Below are 21,822 nucleotides of genomic sequence, written 5' to 3' on the forward strand. Positions count from 1 at the left end.
TCCTTTTCTTTATGGAGCAATGAGTTATGAAGCTCAAAAATAAAGTGTTCTCAGTGGTGTAAATAAAGCAGTAATCTGAGCAAATATATCACCCTGTGTACTGAGGGTTTTGTCTTTCCCTTTCCTTTTGTTTATGTTTTTTGTTTTTTTGTCTCTTTTTGTCCCTTCTCCACTACAGTCTCATTTATGTTGTTGTGTATTGTTGACACATTAATCTTGGTAATAGAAATGAAAGCTACTTTTCATTGAAAAATAGATTCAAAGTAAAAGATGATTAATGAACAAAAGCACCATGCATTCCCAATGATGTGCTTTGTATCCTAGCTCTCATAAATCTGTCTGTATTTCAACCTCTCACACACTCTCCGATTACTGTCTCCATTCTCCACTTCACTCCAGTGGAACTGGTTAGTTTAGCCCCCAGCCTTCCAGGTGTCACGGAAGAAGGACAGTGAGAGTCATGGGGAGGATCTTCCCCCGGGCACCATACACCGGACAAAGGGAGTCTGAAGGCTGGCAAGGGATGCTTGCAGTGCAGGGAAGAGACTGTTCCTTCCAATCACGATGTATGAGAGGCCTCCCTTTGTAAGCCTGTTGCTCGTCCCTGTACAGTTTCTCTTTCAGTGACAAAATGTAGCAGAACTAGTGAGATGATGGATAATAACCAAAGGGAATTGGCTGGGCAGAGATGATCTCCTATGCAGTAACTTCCCCTGTGTTTTAAGAGCCATGATGGCATCACAGCACAGCTAAGCTCCTCTCTTGTAAAAGCACATCAGTGCCTCTGTTAAGTCATCAAGGCTCTTCTTGGGAACCAAGCTTCTCTGAGCTGCCACAAGAACAACATGTTTAGTTAGAATAGGAGCATTCTCTTTAACAGCAAATATTAGGTAATCACCACTCAGATCAGGGTTCAGGTTGTAGCTTCTCTGTGGGACTTGCCTCTCTGAATATTATGCTTCATCTGAAAATTAAAGCTAATAATGGCCGCAGCATGGGATACAAGGATAATTCAGTGGGATGTTCCATGCAGGTTGTTTATCACAGTACGTGCTACAGAGTGGGCAGGGGGGTATTGTTATCATTATGATTATTATTCTCTTGATAGTTTTATTGTCTTTAGATACCCTAACATATATATGTCCCTGTCTGTCTCCACTAGATACTTCCTGAGTTCCTTTAATATCGCATTCTTCTCTGTCACCTTTCCTTGTTTCTCAAGACCTCACCTTGGCAGGAGGACTTCAATATGATTAAAGTAGGTGCAGCTCGAGAACACCCACTGTAGCCATACTCCAAGCCCTCTTCCTAAGTAATCTCATTTAATCGTTGTAAGAATCTACAAAGAGTAATTTTCTTCCTGATCCCCATACATGAGAGAATTGAGACCCAGACATATAAAGTAATTTACTCAAGGTCACCCAGCCAGGAAGCACTGAAACTTGGGTTTATACCCCAGTGGGGATGACTCCCAAGGTCAAAGCTTTCCCTTTATGCCTACGGTGGTCTCTTAAAATGTTATGATCTGTCTTCCAATTGACTTGCAAGAAGCGGGACCCCTGGGTAGATAGGGAAGTTGGGCCTAAAGAAAGAGCTTTCAGGACAGAGTGGTTAGCGTTGTACCCTTGGGTCTCGGATTGAGACCCTTGGGATCCCAGGGGGAAATGTGGTTTTGTTCTGGAACTAGCTATTCACTCATCTATTCAGCAAATATTTAATGAGCCCCAGTTTTGTTCCAGGTGCTGTGTTGGGTATAGAGCATTCGGAGCAGAACAAAACCCTGGGTGTCAGAGTCCTCATGAGTATGCAGTCATGGAGTTCAGCAGGAGAGGCAGATACTAATCAAATGGTGGTGTTCTGCAGTGCAGTTATAACTGAGATAAATGCAAGGAGAAGGAGCCTGTCCTAGATTTGCTGCAGAGAGGGATCTGGGAGGCTGTGCTAAGGAAGCGATATTTGAGATGAGAGTTGAAAGCACATGGGGTAGAAACCACATGGTGGGTGTGTGGGGAGGGAGTGTCTACTTTCTCCTGGAGCCTGGCACGTTGCAGGTGACACTGAGCCCTCTCTGTTATCACTTTCCTTGAAGCAGCAGAGTTTCCTGTGTCAAATTTCTGCAGAAATTTCCATCCTGAGTTTTTTATGTGAGGAGCTTTGTGGTTTCTACATGGATAAGATCCCTTGGTCTCCTTAATACCAAGTTTGTAGCAGGCCAGCTCCAGACACTGATGAATTTGAGTAAACACAGTTCATGAGAACTCATGAACATTTGCTGAAAAAGCCTCATTCTTCTTGGTGGAAAGAACTCACTGGCCATTTCTACCACGATGGGAAGGAACATTTCTGTCTTCCAAACAGTTTTGTGCAATACCAGTAATCAGCTAATGGTTCCAATCCATTTCTGCTGGTCTTTTATCATTCAACCTAAGAATCTGTCTGCAGGAATTAAAAATCTTTTCTCTTTCTGATTTACTTTCCTCTGACCCCTGGTACCTCTAAGGAAATCTCACAGGCCACCCCTTTAAATGGTGGAAATGTGAAAATCTCTGGGCTCACAGTAGGATTGGTAAAGGAAACTATTTCAGGGAAGCTGCTTTGTGAAGATGGCGGTCACACTTTCTCTCCTGCTAGAAATGAGACGCAGGGCCCCACCAAAGAAGTCAGACTTGATAGCATCTCTAAAAAAATTTATAGGTGTATCACATACGGCTGCAAGTATGATGTTTAGAGTCCTATAGAACCAGATTTGGACACTGGCTTTACTGATTTTTCATGGTAACACCTGGTAAAAATTCTTTCAGATTTTTTAATGCCTAGTTCATCATCACCAGAAGGGAAATAATGGATGTCATGCCCACAGGAGATTTTGCAAGTAAAATGCCCAGTACATGGTAGATGCTTAGTATTGAATAGTGATCATAACAGTTATGATTTTTATTATTTATACATTTATTTATTTAGATCTTGGTGAATCTCTATGGGAATCTGTATAAGCCTTATACATCCAGGGGTGGTAATCTTTTTCTATAAAGGACAAAGTAGTAAATATTTTAGGGTCTTTAAGTCATAAGGTCTATTACAACTACTCAGCTTTGTTGTTTTAGCATGGACATGCCCATAGGTAATACATAGTTGAACGAGTGTGGCCGTGTCCTGATAAAACTTTATGAACAGAAACATGCCGTGTGTTGGATTTTACCTATGGCAAGCTTTATCAGTACAGTTGCCTGGGCTTGAACCTGTGCATGGTCCTCTGTAGGTCTTACCTGGATAACTCAGGTCACCAAAACATGTGTTGGAAGGGGTAGAAATTCATTTAAGCTAGGCTAGCTGAAGGCACACTTTCTTAGAAAGACACACAGTATTTCATGTTCATCCTCAGTGTAGAATGTTCAGCAGGGCATCAGGAGTGGTGGAATAAGAAATATGAATGCTTCTGAGGCCTAGGTGACAAGCTAGGCACACTCTGTCCCTTCCACAGTGTGGGCTCGTCTGCTTCTCTCAGCATTGACTCCATTTACCCTGCATTCCACAGATGAACTTGCTCTGCTATGCTTTCTCCTTGTCTGCCACAGCTACTCTCAGAAGATGCCCTTGGTTCCCAGACTTCCTCACTGTGCTGATGCCATGCTTACAAGCTGACATAGTGGTAACATTGTTTTCATGCCCACATTGTAATTTCCTAAGATAGTGCCCCTAATGTTCATCGGAGGGTCAGGACTCCCTGCTTCCTATCACCTGTCCAGTGGGAAACAAGGTGACTATGAGCAAAACCAGGTGCATTCCTGGGCAGGTACCATTCTTACAAACAGTGAGGTGGAGTATAGAGGAGCACCAAAACTATCCTCCCCTTCATTTCTTCTAACACAGAACTTCGCTCAGTACTGTCTCCAAGTGACACTGCTTGCCTCAATACCATATTTCAAGTGCCCAGCATAGGCCTGGCTATAGGGTGATCTCTCTGCTTGTATAAGAAGAAATTGATGGCATTTCCCACATGAAAGAACATCCCTCTTTCCTCTCACTCTACACCAAAAAGTTTTAATTATATTTAAATTAAAATAATCAGGTCTCAGGTATATTTTCTTTCACAGAGTTGTTATTGCATACTTTGATTTTGATGTCCTGTCTCATCTCATGTACTTGGTAAAAAAAAATATATATATATATACATCTTGAAATTTCCCTAGAGTTCAGCTTCCTTTTGTACTAGGTGTAGCTAAAGTTTGGAACAGAATAAAAAGAACCTCATTGCCTTACACATACCCTGTTATCTCTGTGGGTTCAAATACAATTTCTCTAAGAAGGCTGTGGTACCTTTGCTCTTTCTAGCCTTGAATCTGAGAGTCTCAGGATTTCTTTGGAGTACACATAGCAGCATCTTTTTGACAGACAGTGCAAATTAAAAGATCCAGTGTGGCCTGGGAACCAGGGACCCAAACTTGCCCCTTGGGTTTTCATTTACAGTTAGGCACTGCAGACACAATTATTGCTGACAGGGAAGCAGAGGCTGGTGGCAGAGTGCGTGTGACGGGAGGCTCATGCCAACCCGTAATTGGGAGGATTATTTTTAATCAGAACATACCCTACAGCCCAAACATTAGAAATCTCCTGTAAGGGCAAGACAGGAAATTAAACACACCAACAATAAGCCTCAAAGCGGGGGATGGCATGTGGGATGTAATATTGTTAGTCTTTCGAAGGTCCCTGGAGCTTTAAGTAGAAGTTTGCTTCCCTAGGGAGAGAGACTGGGAAGAAGCTTCCCACTGGGAAGTCACAGATCCTGTACCTGCGTCCTTGCTAGACAGGTGAGTATAGCCAAATTAAATGCAGCAGGCAGGCTACTTGATGTTTATTGCACTTAGTATAACAAGTCAAATATAAGCCTTGGAGTAGCAGCTATAGTTATACTTCATCATTAAGGGAAAAGCTTCATTAGTTCTTTATTTTTAGAAATCTTATTGAGCACCTACTTTGTGCCAGGTGCTGTGTTAGCCACTGGTATGCCTTGCCTCTGCTGTTGCAGTCATCTGGATAATCTTATCCTCTGGCAAAATTTTGCAAAACATACTAAGACTTTTTTTTTTTTTTATTGGAAGGACTGTTGTTGACCAAGTAGGCATCATTCTTGGGCATTTACTGAATAACAATGCCAGGTAATTACATTGTGTAATCCTCACACCAACTCTCTGAGTAGGGCATTATTATACCCAATTGATAGAGAAGAAAACTGAGGCTCTGAGATGTCAGGTAGCTTGCTTAGAGTCACATGGCTTAATGAATGGAAGAATTAATTTGAACCCAATTCTGTGTCCAAAATCTATATAGTACTATCACTCATAAATAAAATAAATCACAGCCTAGGGCTTTAAAGTGTTGAGGACTGTAAATACATTGGAGAGAACAGACATAGAGACTGTTGTCTATGAGTGATGAGTGCTCAGAATCAATAATGGAATTCTAAGACTGGGGAAGAGGGAGCTCTGTATTGTGGCTGGCCAGGGCTCCCCAGTGACATGAAGTATAGGTACATGTTTACCTGGGAGACAAAGAAGGAGCAGAATCCCAACCACGGGACCAGCTAGTGATAGTAGAGGGCATGGGGCATTCAGTTTTAGTTGAGAACTACTATTTCTTGGATTTTGTTCTTGTTCAGCTCAGTCACTTACATTTAGTAAATATAAGGGGGGGGAAGAGAATATTTTGGGAATACTGCAAGCAGAGACCAGGCATCTGAAGGGATGGGGTAGGATGCAAAAGATGATGTGAGAGAATCGACTCTCAAAGTCTTCCTTGCTGCCCTTGCTGCATAGAATGCTTATGTGTGATTACAGTGGGAGATGGTCTTTAACCCATGGCTCTCCCTAGGAAATAAACCACACATGGACAGTAAAATTACACATCAGTTCTTAGTCTAGGGCTCTCCGTGCCTAGATCCTATAGTGAATCCAGGGACATACTGAATTGTTTGCATGCTCAAATGTGGCTGGTCCAGTCATCCACCTGCAGTAGTGGCCATTGGTCAGCAGCCTCATCTTACATGCCTGAGAGTCACTGGATTCCCTTGGAGAGGGTCTCTGTCTCCAACCTAAGGAAGCTTCCGTGTACTCCCCACCTTGGCTCACTCTCATCCCATCCCCGATATGATCAATACTAGCTTCTCCACACCCCATCATTGCCAAATTGCACATAATCAGTCCATATGGTACTGGCTGCATTACTGTGTTTGATGTGACTATGGACCCTTTTTTAGGACCATTAAACTTAAGACACCTGAGTAGGTTTGGAAAGTGTGCACCCACTCACAATCAGTGATTAAGAAACAGCTTCCTAATCTGAATGAAGCACTGGTAGAGAATCCCCCTAGCTAGTTGAGATGCCACCCTTTGAGACCAGTGTCTTACATGTGCCTCTTTTATTGACATTAACAGAAGCCCACTCAAAGTAGCTCAAAGAATGGAGATATTTATGACCCGTCATAGGAGTGAGTCCTCCCCCCCCCCCTTCAGAAGCCTCCCTCCCATGGCCTCTCCAGTCTTGCCTATTCTTGTCTCAAATCCATTTTTCTTGCTCCAGAGCCTGGCTTCTTCTCTTCTTCTCACTGAACACATGGCAGAGAATGGGGATGCCACAATTACTGAGTTCTCAGTTCTAGAAAGTAGCAAAAACTGAAGAGTACCTTCCAAATTCCTGGGAGAAAATTGAACTGAGATCCGGTGAGGGTTTCATTACTACTGAACACAGTCCTAATGGAGCCAGGATAATATATTTCAGACAGGATTTCCGGATCTATTCTAGGCAGAGATGGGGTAAGGGGAAGGAAATAACTCAAAGAAGCTATGTACTCACCCAAAGCATGTCTGAAGTTAGCAACAGAGTGAGGAAGCTTTCCTTCCACCCCTCCTCCCTTCCATCTATTCTTCCTTTGACAAATATATATTAAGTACTTTCATATTCACAACAATGTGGTCAGAGCTGGTGTCAAAATGGTGATGGAGAGAGACACAGCCCCTGCCCTCATGGAGCTAATATAGTGGAGACAGCCAGTTAAATCATTTGTACCTGAGTGTTAAGTGACAGCCATGATAAGTGCTGTGAAAGAAGGGCTCATGAGACCAGGTAGTAGGGGTTTCCATAAGAAAGTAATGATGAATGGGAGTTAATGAGTGTTAAGAGCATCCCAAGTCGAAGATGCAGCATGTACAGTAACCCCATGGCAGATGATGAATAAGGTATGATCCAGGACTAGAAGGTCCCTGGGTCTGATACACTAGGGGTCCAGAGGGAGGGTGTGCCTGCTCACTAATAAATAAATAAAGCTGGAGCTGTGGCCAGAAGCAAACCATGCAGGATATCAGGCTATGTCACAAGGTATAGGCTTTGTCCTGAATGGAATGAGAAGCCATCAGTGCAGGGCTTAAACAGTCAAGCAGTACAGTCACAATCACATTCTGTAAAGATTGTTGTGCCTGCTCTTTGGAGGAATGAGAGGCGCAAGCCTAGAGACAGAAGGTGATCTCTGCAGCCTATTGCGGTCATCCAAGTGGGGAAATCCTCAAGCAGTCTGTGGCAGTCTGTGGGGGTGGAAACACTCCAGTACCAGCCCGATTTACCGAGTGAGAGAGTTAAACTGCACGCTGCCTGCCCAGGGGTCATCAACTCCAGTGTTTTGGAAGTAATTGGTTTGCTATTTTGTGCGTCCATTTGGATGGAGTGCAGAGGTGAGGGCAGCTAATGCAGGAAGTGAGCAGTCACCTCTGTTCTGCCTGACTTTGTTCACATTTTGTTCACTCGCAGCCCTTTGGCTCCGGCATGGCCTCAGTATGATGAGAATTCCACCTAATTCCTCTGGGACCCAAGGTTCTCCCTGGTCACAATTTGCTCTTTAGGTGGTTTGCAAGAGTATTTGCAAACTCAGGACAATCTTCGTTCATTTTTGTTTTGTTTTGTTTTTAACATCTATAGCTCCTCTGGAACTCTAGAGAGCATCTTAGATTTTTCTCATTGTCTCGTGCCATTGCTGCTAATGACCGTTTCTATTCTCACCTTGTAACAATGGTTCTCAGCCTTTGTTTGCTTTTATAAAACAATCTGCCTGGAGAATTTGATGGATTCTTGCTAGTAAGGGGAGGAGGTGGTTATAAAGTTCATTTTGACTGCAGGTTGGATTAAAAGCAGATCTAAAGGTGTGGGCATAAAGCTAATGTGGATGAGAAGTTAACATTATCATCTGGGTACCAAGTATGGGAACACCAGTGAATACTATTTTGCTTAGGGAGAAGTTCTCTCTGGAATGAATTTCAGTGCCCTTCCTTGGAGCTATACCACTTTGGTTCAATGAGGAATCACTGCTGATTACGTCCAGTGTAGTGAGCCGCTGCTAAGTGGCTGGGCACTGTGCCAGATGATGAGGCTACCAAATTGAGTAAAACATTGTCCTTGTCCTCCAGGCGCTCACAGCCAGAGCAAGCCAGCTCTACAGTGGGTCAGAGTGTATGATTCCTGTTCAGATAGAAGGGTGTATGGAAGACCACAGGGCCCCTGGAAGAAATTCAGTCCAGCTGGACAAGTCAGTGAAAGCTGCAGAGAGAAGTTCACACTTGGGTAGACATTGAAGAAGGAGTTGAAACTGAGCCAGGATTAAGGTAGTTGAGGAAGAAAGATGTGACCAAAGGTATAACAAGGCTTCTGTCTTTGAAGTAGTTCAGTTTAGCTGGATCCTAGAGTATGTAAGTGACTGAAGGGAAGGAAGAAGTAATTAGAGAAGGTTGCCCAAGAGTTAAGAAGGTGGAACCTGACAATAGAAGCTGCTGTTATTTTTAATAAATAAGAAGACACGTGTAGTTTTTGATACAAAGCCTGGGTGTACTGTGGGTTCAATAAAACTATTACTACTGCTCTTGTTTCTATTATTATTATCATTACTATTATTATTATTATTAGGACACAGATAATTCTCTAGCTGAGGCATACTATGAATTTATAGAACATAATTATATATTTTGAATATTCATTTCCTAACTCTTCCTACCTCCTTTTTTCAAATCATATTCTGTCACTTCACATGGTTACATTCTTCTCATCATTAAGATCTCAGTTCCATTGCTGCTTCCTTAGCAAAGTCTTCCCCAACATCCCTAACTAAGATCTGTCTTCCGTATTGGACTGTAGGCACCAAGAGGACAGTGCTTGGCATAAAGAGGGGCTTAATAAGTAATAATAAACTTTTATACAAACTTCATTATAAAATGAATGTCATGGGATGAAAAGTACATCATAGGGACTATAGTCAATAGTATTATAATAACTTTGGTATGGTGACAGGTAGTAACTAAATTTATTGTGGCAAGCATTTTATAATGTATATAATTGTCAAATTAGTATGTTATATACATGAAATATAAAATATTGTATTTCAGCTATACTTCAGTAATAATAATAAATGTTTAAATGGCATTGACTTTGTGCCAGGATAATGCTAAATAAGCATCTTATAAATACTAACTTCTAATACTTATCTCAGCCTCTTGAGATAAGTACTATATTTATTCTCATTTTATAGATGAGGAAGTTGAGACCAAGAAAAGTTAAGTGACTTCGTCAAGGTCACAGAATAGTAAGTAGCAGAGCCATGGATGACTGGGATGGATGGATGAACAGAAGGAAGGAACAAAGGGCAGATAAATGACCACTGTCGCCACCATCCTTACCACTTCATGGCTGTGTATACTCTCAGGCTTCTCTAAATGCAAATCTCTCTTTTTAGTAATTTGGAATCACTCTGTATTCTCAGATGCTGTAATTCATCAACACCAGTGGGCTCACCAAATTGAAAATAAAAACTCCATCATATTAAGCTATTAAGAGGGGCACCTGAGTGGCTCAGTTGGTTAAGTATCCGACCTCAACTCAGGTCATAATCTCATGGTTCCTGAGTTTGAGTCCCACATAGGTCACTGTGCTCACAGCTCAGAGCGTGGAGCCTGCTTCAGATTCTGTGTCTCCCTCTCTGTCTGCCTTTCCTCTGCTTACTCTATGTTTTTCTCAGTCTCTCAAAAATAAATAAACATTGAAAAAATTAAAAAAAGATATTAAGGAAAAGAACATATTTTCCAAACATATATCTGTTAATAGTGTGTATAATTAAGCTCTGAAACTTGTGAGTTACATTGAATCTGGGCATACACTGTGTCACTACTCGAGAAATAATGGAACACTAGATCAGGATTCTAGAACCCTGAAAACCAATCTCATCTCTGCTACTTCCATTTCTCCCAGAGTGAGAACGAGTCAGGATCAACTCTCTTGGGTACAGGATGCCCTGTAAGTCTCTCAGATCTATTAGTAAATCTTTCCAGTTGGAGATGACCTCTCCCCCAACTCACTGAATTATACAAAATTATAACGGCCATTTGTAGTTTGGGTGGTATTTGGTAGTGTACATGGATCTTGCTCCTTCTGATTGGGAGATGATAGCCGTATTTATGAGATTGATTATTGATGGGACACCTTGTATCACAGTCACTTTGAGTGTTAGCCATCATAGGATTGAGCATTATAGAATCCTAGAGTACTAGAGTTGAAAAGATAGTTTATCTCATTTTGTCTAACTCCAGGCAGGAAAACCCATAATAATATCTCTGACAGATTGGCATCTCATCTTTCTTTGAACACATCCTGTGGCATAGAGCTCACTGTAGAAGGTCCATGCATAACAGACTGGTTTTAAACTTGGTATTCAGTTGCCACATTCAAATCAGGGCTCTACTACCTTCATGCATACTTTGTGCAACTTACCTGAGCTGTCTGGACTTTGGTTTCCTCTTCTGAACAGAGAAAATAGTAATACCTTCCTAATCAGAGTGTGAAAAAATTAAAAGAAAATATATTGAAAGACTTGATCTTAATCCTTTCCATCATCACCACCATCGTTGTAAAATACACCATTTCATCAAGAGCCTATTTTAGAGGTTAGCCAGAAATGACGATGACAAAACAGGTGCAGGCACAATAGGAGAGTACATTCCTCGAAACTCAAGTCTCCCCCTCTCTTCTTTCCTAGGAAACTGCTCAAAGAACTCATGCCAGTGGGACTTACAGCTTCCTTGATCGGGCTCAGCATTCAGTAAGTGCGACCGCTTTTGAACCTTCATTACATAAATACATCTATTTCTTTGATCGTGTTCGCAATGAAAAGCTCTCTTCTGCAGGCCTGAAGTTCCCACAAACACTGTGCTGCCTGCCTGTGTCTTTCTTTTCTGCACCCCTGCATTGGATTCAGAGGTGAGAGGAGGGTGTGCCAGGCAGAACCCCCACAAGGAACACAGGAAATGTGTATGCACCTCGGGGGATTAACCCTCCCACTGCTGGCTAGGGGTTAGATTAAAATGTGCTTTTGTTGTCCGTTTGTTCCCTAAGCTTTTCTCATGAAGAGATATCTTGTCCCTCTTTCCCAGCTGCACGACCCTGCAAAGTAGAAAGAAATGCCAGCAAAAACAGATCAGTTAGTGAGACCACATATTTCTTGAAGTATTTAAGAACAATTCATTTTGCACCAGAATACATTCCTACTATATAAAAATTACTGCAGAAAAAGAAATTCTGTACTTTAAGATGCAGGGGGTACATTTCAGAAATTTCATTTGTTTTTAGCAGGTAAGCACTTTCTGTCGTCTGCCTTTCTCATTGTGCCCAAGGACTTTATTTCTGGTGAAGCCAGCAGTATTTTCTCTGATTTCCCCAACCCTTATTTTTTATACTTTATGATACTATGAGCCTTTGAGGTGGTGGCGTTGGTACACAAGACATCAGCTCTCCTCTGTGGTACTTCTGCTGGTGAAAAACAATCTGTAATCATTTAACAACAAATATCACAGTATCAAAAGGCTAACTAAAGGAAATATTTTCTTTTTTTTCAAGATGTAGCTAGCTTCCTTCATAAGGTTTGAGAATTTTAAAATGTACGTTCTGCTTCTCAGATGGGTGGTGTATAATTTGATACATCAAATATCATAAAGGGGCAGGTGAAATCAGAGGTTGTGAGACTCCAGGCCTAGAAGAGGCTGATCAAAGGGAATTCTTTTGCCCTCAGTGGTACTGCATGACTCCCCTTTTTGCTATGGAATTTGCATATGTGAATGGTCGAAGGAGGAGGAGGCAGAAAGAAATGAAAAGATGCTGTATTTGCTGTTTGCAATATCAGAGTGACTCAGTGTGACCCTGATCAGCTAAAGCTTGTATCACACAGGAGATTAGACCCACAGCTTTTGTTCCCAATAATAAAGGAAATTTCGTGTCTAATTCCCTACATGCCACATCTATCTTTCAATGCCTTTGAAGTTCAGACTACAGCATTTTCTGAAAACTGCGAGGTTTTATAAGTGGAAAGGAGAGGCTGTTTGGCATGAAATCTGTTTGGTATAAAGTTAAATATGCATGTTTCTTTATCTTCTTCTGTTTCAAGCAATGTATCCTTCCTTTTCTTCTCATAGATGACTTTGTGGTGCTGGAGCAGGCAGGGTAGAGCTGGAGGGAGGAAGGTTTCAAGGATGGGTTTTCAGATTATATGTGACCCTCTCACCTTTCTACCTTCTCAACATGATACAAATTACTGCTTCTCAGAAAAGAATTCATGTTCCATCCCTGGATTGGGGCTGAAATTTCTAACCTAGGGGAGGCTCTGGTCCCCGAGATAATTAGTACAGCGTTGTAAGGAGCTCATGTTAATTTGTCTTTGGGTATGGTATTTCCATATCTACGATTGCAGTCTAAAGAGAAAAAAAAATTATTAATTTGCTACTCCACACCAGTGTGTAGATATCTGATAATTTAAAAAAATAAAAGAGGAAGAAATGGAAAAAACTCTTCACTGGGGATATTTAGAGCAGCTGCCCAATTCCTGGGTACCTAATAGATTTCGGTGTTCTACTTGTGGTACTGGCTTCCCTTGGAGCAGTGAATCTCAGTCAGCATCGAAGGCTAAGAGGTCACTTCCCCTAGAACAGAGAGCGAGTTCCAGAGGGTGGCTTGGTGATCAGGAAAGCAGATGGCCTGACCCCTATACTGACCATGTGTCTGGGTTTTGGGCTCTCCTCACCAGTAGCATTGCTGCTTAGGAAGCTGCTCCTCATTGGATTTTACTGGGAGCAAAAGCTCTGCATTTACAATTTGTATACATCTAACGTTGTGCCTGCACTGGTGTGGCTACCCTACCTTGGTCAGAATTAGGGTTTTGAGGTCTCTGCTGGCTTTAGAAAACCGGTGTCCATTTACTACTTCCAAAGTCTGGTTATCTTTCATTGTTTAATCTTTTCCAGAATGTTCCATTTGCATTGGTGCCCTTTGACACAGAATGGCTGATATATATGATAGAGAGTTAGCTTGCACAATCTGACATCCATGTAGGATTTTAGCTCTCCACATCCCTTTGTGGCCTATATACACAAAGGGGAGCTATAGGAGGCTGTTGGTTGTAGAGTCATTTGTTGAATTTCAGCCTCCAGAGTAATTTCCTGTAACTTTTTATTGTTTATTTATTTATTTAAAAGTTTATTTATTTAATTTTGCAGAGAGAGGGAGAGGAGGGGCAAAGGGCAAGAGAGAGAGAGAAGTGAGAGAGAAGAAAAGAGAAGAGAGTCCCAAGCAAGCTCCATGCTGTCAGCATGGAGTCCGATGCAGGGCTCAATCCCACAAACTATGAGATCATGACCCGAGCTGAAATCAAGAGTCAGACACTTAACCAACTGAACCCTCCACACGCCCCTAATTTCTTACAACTTTTAAATTGGTCTAAGCCTTCCTTAGATCTCTATTTCTTTTCAGATTAGACTTCCAATGGCACGCTATATCAGAATTATAATTAATCAATTAATTGACCAAAAATTAATTTAACATTTGTCTTTTTCTTTTGTCCAGTCCTATCCACAAGAACTCTTTGTTGTGATAGAAATCTTCTTTTATCTGTGCTGTCCAGTATGGTAACCACTAGCCCATGTATGGCAAGTGAGCACTTGAAATGTGGCTAATGTAACCAGAGAACTAAATACATCATTTTGTTTATTTTTAGTTATTTTAAATTTAAACAGTATCGTGTGGCTAGTAATAATATATCACATTGGACAGGCCAGCTCAAGACTGGAGATCCTGTGAATACAAGGGTCCGGTTCTGAAATTTCCATCCTTGCATTCAGGCGGATACTCAGCTGGTAAATACCAGTGTGGACATTGTTTGGTAAATTGCTGCTGTCCCAAGGCCCCTAAGCAACTTTATTCCCTGCGATTCCATATGCATTATGCCCCTACATGAACCCATGATCCAGAATGAAAGAATTAATGGTCCTCCAATGCCATAGAATGTGTTCATTCTCACTAGTTGGTGCGTATCATACACTGGTTATTAGACAGCATATGACTTCTGATTATAGCCACAACATCTACTGAAGTACAGTCCATAGTAGGTCAACAGTACTTGCTGGACATAGCTAGGGGTAGGCACATGGAAGGATGAATAGATGGATGGACATATCTCACTTTCTGATGGAGTGTTATGTGAGTGGGAGAAACAGAATTGACTGTAGACAGTAGACCTGCCCGGATCTCCATGATGGCTGCCTTTGCCTTATACTCCCTATTCTAATTCTTGTTCAAAGCTATGGCCTCTGCTTTGTCAAGACCTAGATAGGCCTAGAACAACAGACTCCAAATGTATCTCTGAATTTCAGTGTCCTGTGCAGCACAGATTGGTCTATATCTTCACTTACTTCTGCTGTCACTTTGGACTCCAAATGCCTAACACTGCGATCAGACATACCCTATGCTCTCCCCTCTGGACACCACTCTGTCACCAGGTACCCCAGTCCCAAGCTTCAGTCACCACTGACTTTGTCCTGTTCATCACCCACCACTATGAGAGGAGTGAGGCTTTGATCTACACCTCCTAGAACCCTCATTTCCATTCCCTCTGTTGGCATATCACTCCTGGTGCTACTTCCTCAAGTGGCTGTGGTTTCAATGCCTAAAGCTACCATCACCTGGACTCCATCCTACATGTTGGAAGAGTAATATTCCCAAAACATGAATATCATTTAGCTACTTGTTCAGTTAGCTAGTTTCTTTCTAACATTCTGCCTTCTCTCTGAGAATCCCTAGGTAACGTATTTCAACCAAACATGTTGATCTCTTGACTTCCGAATGTGTTTACTTCCTGACTCCAAAATTTGTTACCTGTGGTCTTACCAGTAAGAGTAACCCTTCCTTATTCTTACTATACACTTTGGTATACATCTCAGTTAAGAGCCTCCTGATGAATATGTCTACTTTAATTCCTTGATTCCTCTTGTAGGGTAAAGAAAATACTAAGTCTGTTTTCAGTGTAGAGGTGTGACCCCATGATAATATTATTGGAATCTGGACTCTGTGGAGCAGACAAATAGTAGAACAGCATAATGGAGAACAGAAAGAGAAAGAGCAATGGTTATCTTCAGAAAGTGGTTAAAAGTCAGCATATTGGCTAGAAATGAGAGAGGTCAGCCATCGGCTGAATATAGGAGGGAGAGAAAGCAAGAACAGGAGCAATGTAAGAGCATTCATTTAAATGATGGCCAGGCTTAGGGTGGTTTCATGCCAGTTCATTTTAGAGTCTCATGGTGTAGAGGGCACCACGAGACACCCTCTTTTGACCTTCCCATATGCTCTGACACTTGACCACCCACCACCAGACATCCACGTTCACACATTCCATATGTGTATCTCTTGTCTGTCTTAAGCTGCTGCATAGTAAGCTGGGTAAAATCCTTCCTGCTCCTCCTGGCTTCCTTCTTCTAGAAAGGGAATAGGAACTCAGGGGATCTTTTTGATTTAATGAACATATGAGACTGTGAAGCAAGAGAGTCTAGGAAGATAAGTTAAAAAAAAAAAAGAAAAAACATTTTCTTTCACTCCCTTATTGTTAGAACAGAGGAAGATAAAAAAAAAAAAAGAATCCAAGTTACAAGGAAATTGTGTATGATTGTAGAATTTCAGGCCATGGATTAAAAAGGAGAGAAGCCCAGGGGCACCTGGGTGGCTCAGTTGGTTAAATGTCTGACTCTTGATTTTGGTTCAGGTCATGATCTCATGTTTCAGGTTCATGAGTTTAAGCATTGGTCTCTGTGCTGATCGAGCAGTCTTGGAATTCTGTCTTTGCCCCTTCCCTACTTGTTCTCTCTCTTTCTCTCTCCAAAATATTTTTTTTAAAAAAAAAGAGAGAGAAGGGGTGCCTGGGTGGCTTAGTCGGTTAAGCGTCCGACTTTCGCTTAGGTGATGATCTCGCGGTTCGTGGGTTCGAGCCCCACGTCGGGCTCCAGCTCAGACCCTGGAGCCTATTTCAGAGTCTGTATCTCCCTCTCTCTCTGACCCTCCCCTGCTCACACTGTCTCTCTCTCTCTCCTAGAAATAAATAAAAATATAAAATAAAAAAAAAAAGAGAGAGAAGGGGTGCCTAGGTGGCTCAGTCAGTTAAGTATCTGACTTTTGATTTTGGCTCAGATCATGATCTCATGGTTTGTGGGATTGAACCTCATGCCGGGCTTCTGCGCTGATGGCATGCAGAGCCTGCTTGGGATTCTTTCTCTCCCTCTCTTTCTGCCCCTCCCTTACTTGTGTTCTCTCTAAATAAATAAATAAATAAATAAACTTTAAACAAATAAAAAAGAGAACCTTAAGTGGTACCCACTCTCTATCTGGCTCATTATCCTTCAACATTTCACCCAGCTTAAGTATTCCATAGCACTTCTCATGTGCTCTAATTATTGTATTTATTGCTTGTGCATAATCTGCCTCCTCCACTTGTACTAGAGGATCTCTGAAGGCATGATGTGTGTCTTTCTTGCTTACTTCTCTATCCCCGCTATTGGCATAGGTGCCAAGTGCATATATAGAGAATGAATTTACCTGAGCCACCCAGGTGCCACTTTGTGAAGTGACCACATGATCCTTAACACATTGACCAATCTGACTTAGATTTCTTCATTAAATAATAACAATAACATTAAGGAATTTAACTAGAATAGTGTGTAACTAAGACCCTTCCAACTTGGAATTTAGTAAATAAACAAGAAAGACAGAAATGAGGCCATAGAAGAGAAGATTGAAGGGAAGTATCTCGGCAAGACAGCAAGTGATGAGTATTACCAGCAGTGGCTCCTCTCTGCCTCCAACCTGTAGGCAAAAATGAACACATTTTCTTCTGGACAAGAAAGCGAATATATTAAGTAGGTCTGGGACTAGTATATTAGTGATATTTTGCTTTCTCTTTACTGTATTAGTAAACTGATATTGGTACGGTTTGATCCACATCCATGGGTTGCATTATAGAGTGAAAGGAAATGAAAGCAGATTTGCCTGTAGCCTCTTCTAGTGGAACATCTAAGAAGTAAAATCTTTGTATTCATCCTAATTATTCATCAGTTCCCAGTAGAATGACCTAAGGACAACAATGAAACAATGACTTGGGGTTTCTGCTGAATCCCTTCAGTTAAGCTAAAGATTAGATCTACTTGCTGTTTCTACCCTGCATTATAATGTGAGGTTGTTCATCTGAGATGCTGGTGAACCTGTAGCAATGGCTGGAAATTGCAAAGAAAAAAGGAAAACAAGAATCGCTGATTAATAAGTTATAGAAACAAGGAATTTGGTTTTTCTAAATGAAGGATGCTACAGATTTCTGTTAAGAAGCTCCATAGAAAAAGGATAAACTCTGTCCTGTGCTGACAGCCGGAATATGTTTTTTATTTTTTTTATTTTATTTTTTTTTAAATGTTTTATTTATTTCTAGGAGAGAGAGAGAGAGACAGCGTGAGCAGGGGAGGGTCAGAGAGAGAGGGAGTCACAGACTGAAACAGGCTCCAGGCTCTGAGCTGGCAGTCAGCACAGAGCCCGACGTGGGGCTCAAACCCACGAACCGCGAGATCATGACCTAGGCGAAAGTCGGACGCTTAACCGACTAAGCCACCCAGGCTCCCCCGGAATATGTTTTTTAAAATCATGTGGCTAATTTCTTTAGAATCCAAGCACTTATTTTCACAGATGAATATTCTTGCCTCAGAAACTGCCACGCCCAACTGTGTGCTGGGCATACGGTCAGAGGTAAATCAATGGTAGCACTGAGAACTATTCAGAACAATTACATAACTGAGAATCTACTAGGCTACCTGTGCATGCATGAGAATTGGTGAGTTGAATCACTCATTGGACCTGGTCTCTCTAGGTAAGAAGGATAAATTATCTTGAAAAACTGTATTGTGGAACATTGCAGCTCAGGGTGCCATGACATTAATAGTTAAGTCAACACTCTTACCTTGATAACGTTATCATTCATTCATTCATTCAATCATTCATCCATTCACTTACAAGTAGGTTTAGTTAAATTATCATGTTGCATCTTTGCTGAATGTGAGGATGTTAAAATGAATGGGACCCTGAATGTATGGTAAAATTATAAAATACAGTTCAAAATAAATAAAACAACCCAAGCTGTATTGGTTATCACGGACTAGCCAATCATAGACAGGGGTATATGTTGGGCTCAGAATCCAAGGATGTGATTAGATCTGTCTCAAATGTGGGAGAGTTCCTGTTACATGTAAATTCTTCTTTTCCATATTCTTAGGTCAGGGTTTTCCTCTCAGAGCTGGCTGGCCTTCCTTACCCTTCCCTGAAGTACAGTGCCCTTGCAGGGTGCTTCCTCCCCCAGCAATGACCATTTACACTCCACAGGGCCAGACTCTCCCCACCAAGTCCATAAACCTGCACTCTGTGCAGAATCAATGCCCATTTACAGCTGCTAATGCATTAATAACAGAAACGTCCCTGGCCATGACCTACCTGAGTCATTACACACTAATCATCGGAGGCAATTTCAAGCAGATTGACTAGTGATCGGTGTCCTCCTGGCGTCCAGGCAGGAGGACACACGGCTGCCTTCGCAGCCCCTGAGCAGATGGTCTGAGAGTGTAATCACACACTACAGCCGGTGTGGGTCTGGCTCCAGGAAGGGGAATCTCCATGTCTTGCATGCAAAGATGTGCTCTCTCACCCAGGGCTCTGCTCCAAGTGCCTGCCTTTCATTTCAGAACATAATCCAAACTCTTCTCTAAAGACATTGAGGCAACAAGGTTTACCTGTGCCTGAACTGTTCTAGCATGTGCTGCTGCCACGAAGCTGGTTTAATCCCTTTCCCACATTGCCTTGCAATCCCTCTCCAGATGTATGCTCCAAAACTGTCATCATCATGGGCTTGTGATTTGGTGTTATAATTTCTGTTATTTCTTCTCTTAAGTTGTAGCTTGTGCTTTCTTTTGCTCTAATACTCCCTATGATCATAATTCTAAGGGTTATACAATGTATCATCAGGGTAATGTTTTATTTCTTAACTCTGGACTATCTAAGACGTTTCTGCTCTTCTCACTAACACCACTATTACCAGAGTTAATCACTCAGGATCTGTAGAGTTTTCTTCCTTGGGCTAACTTCCTAAAGATAAATACCCCTGAGAGGAATTGTACAGTCAGAGGATATAAGCATCTTTATGACTTTGGATGCTTATCCCTAAATCGCTTTTCAAAATGGGCTTTGGTGATTTATAGCCAGCTCATTGTCTTTTGGGCTTCCTCCTCTTAGCTGCCTATGTCTTAGTTGCCTAGAATGAGGATTCGGGTTAAATGGGGTTAGAGATATGAATCACGTCGACTCTTTACCTTCAAGGAACTCACAGAATAGAGGGAGAAGCCAGATTACAAAAATAATTCCTTTGTGACCCGTTAGAGCCTTAAGGAAAAAGAAACTCCAGAATCCATGCATTCTGGCACAAGACATTATTTCTGAAACTAGTGGAATTTTGGAATCTCTCTTTGATGCTATCTGTTGACAAGAGTTTTGTGAGTTTGGAAATCAGGAGTCCAATGGCTCTTGAGTCTTAGATATACTTGTTACGCCCATAAATTCAGGTATAAGAACTTGTTAATCAGTCTAGTTTGTGGAGCATATCACACACTGAAAAAATTTTTGGCTCAAGTTCACAAAAGCTTTGCATTGCTAAGACAAATAAGCTGTCAGTCTTTGGGCTGTGTGCCCAAGAAACCCAATGGGTCACAGCTTGCAGTTCATTGAGATTCCAGTAAAGGATGCTTGTCTGAATGAGAAAAGCACAAGACATTAAGACAGACAAATGGAGATTCAAATCTTGGCTCTCTTTTTACCACTTTTGCAAACTTGGAAAAGTTACTTAATTTTTCCCAGCCCCAGTTCCCTCTTCTGTAATGAAGATGACCATGGCAACCCACAGGTTTCTTGTAAAGATTAAAAAAAAAAAAAAAACCCTCCTTTTTGCAGGGAGAGGGTTCTTTTTGGGAAAAGCCTTTTGGGGTGGAAAGTGGGACTCTGAGAACGTAACTTTGGCAGTGATTGATTTAGCAAATGTAGTAGCAAAAATAATGCTCCATTTTAGTTAGAGAAGCCTCATGGTTAGCTCTATGAAGGGAGGGGACCCAGAGGAATCCGTAGCTGTTACTAAAGTTCAGTTTGAAACCCTTTGGTTTGTTGTAACTTTATCCCTGTATCTACCCCATACCCCTACCCCCTGAAGAATAAAATTAACCCTTTCCTTCAAAACTGTTAAAATGTTTTCAAGAGTGAGCTTTTAAGGGAAGTTCTGTGAAGTGCTCAGTTCCTGCCTAAATCCATGCAGTGGAAAACAGGTGCTGTCCTCTGCACTTCTGAAGATAAATAGCTGATATGTGGGAAATCTGCTCATGGGCCTGGCCGTGGGTTACGCATTTTGCATGCATTGCCTCATGCATTATCCTCACAATGACCTAGTAAGATGGGTCTTGCAAATTACTGCTGTTTTACAGATGAGAAAACTGACCCTGTGTGGATTGCTCAGAGTCAGATGGCTTGCAAGACTTGAAGCTGGGTTTCAGCTTTAGAGGCCACACCTCTGACTAGTGCACTGACCTCTTTCAGTATGCCTGACCCTGGGTCGCAAGTGCCCATGGGACCGTACATTTCATCAAGGAAATAGTGCGCGGCAAGGAGTTTTCGTTTCAGTGGGGTTTGCGAAGGGTGGTGCCTAACCATCTCCTCTAATGTCTAGGTTATATTTGTAAGTTTACTTCTCTAAAAGATAGATGAAATGGATGACTGGTACAAATAAGGAAAAACAATTCTACTATAGAGTTCTCATGCCATGTTCTTTTCTCTACGCAAGAAAGAATAAGAACATGAAGTACAGTGTACTATGAACATGAAACCTGAAACGTTCTCTGTGGTTACAAGGGACTGTGCATCAAACAAGTACAGCCAAAGTAGAGAGCCACAGCCCTGAGTTTTCTGATGCCCAATATGCCTGTAGCCTCATGGTCATCTGACATTCCCTCAAGGTTTCCAGTGGGTTGTATCTGAAGTTTCAGTCTGAGGAATAAAACAAAAAACACAGATGAAGCACTAACAAGCAAGGAACTGAATTGTACCTTTGAGATTAGATAGATAGATAGATAGATAGACAGACAAATATGTGTGTGTGTTTACATATATACATGAGTTTTCACATATTAATTTCAATACATATTTCAATAAGGAATTGTGGGGATGGGCTAGTTAAAGGATTATAAGTATTTCAGTCTAAAGTAAAAAAAAAAAAATGCCTTATTATTCAGAGCACACGGTCCTGCCACCGTACGGTGGTGGCTGACACAGACTGTAAGCTTCTTCTCTAAGGCTGACTCGGCAGACATGTTTGAAGAGCCTGCAGGTGCGCACAGCTGCACAGAAGCCTTGTGCTTCTTT

General features: G+C 41.6%; 1 protein-coding gene across 1 annotated transcript in view; it reads left to right on the top strand.

Annotated features, from left to right (window-relative positions):
- The window catches only part of RBFOX1 (RNA binding fox-1 homolog 1), a 1,463,629-nt gene that overhangs the window by 241,429 nt on the left and 1,200,378 nt on the right, over positions 1–21,822 (top strand). Inside the window, exon 2 of the mRNA XM_077773235.1 lies at positions 11,063–11,125. Coding sequence (XP_077629361.1) covers positions 11,063–11,125 — 63 coding nt within the window. The remainder of the gene's footprint in view (positions 1–11,062; positions 11,126–21,822) is intronic.

This window comes from Crocuta crocuta, unplaced genomic scaffold (assembly GCF_008692635.1).
Source record: "Crocuta crocuta isolate KB4526 unplaced genomic scaffold, BGI_CrCroc_1.0 scaffold16, whole genome shotgun sequence".
Lineage (NCBI taxonomy): Eukaryota > Metazoa > Chordata > Mammalia > Carnivora > Hyaenidae > Crocuta > Crocuta crocuta.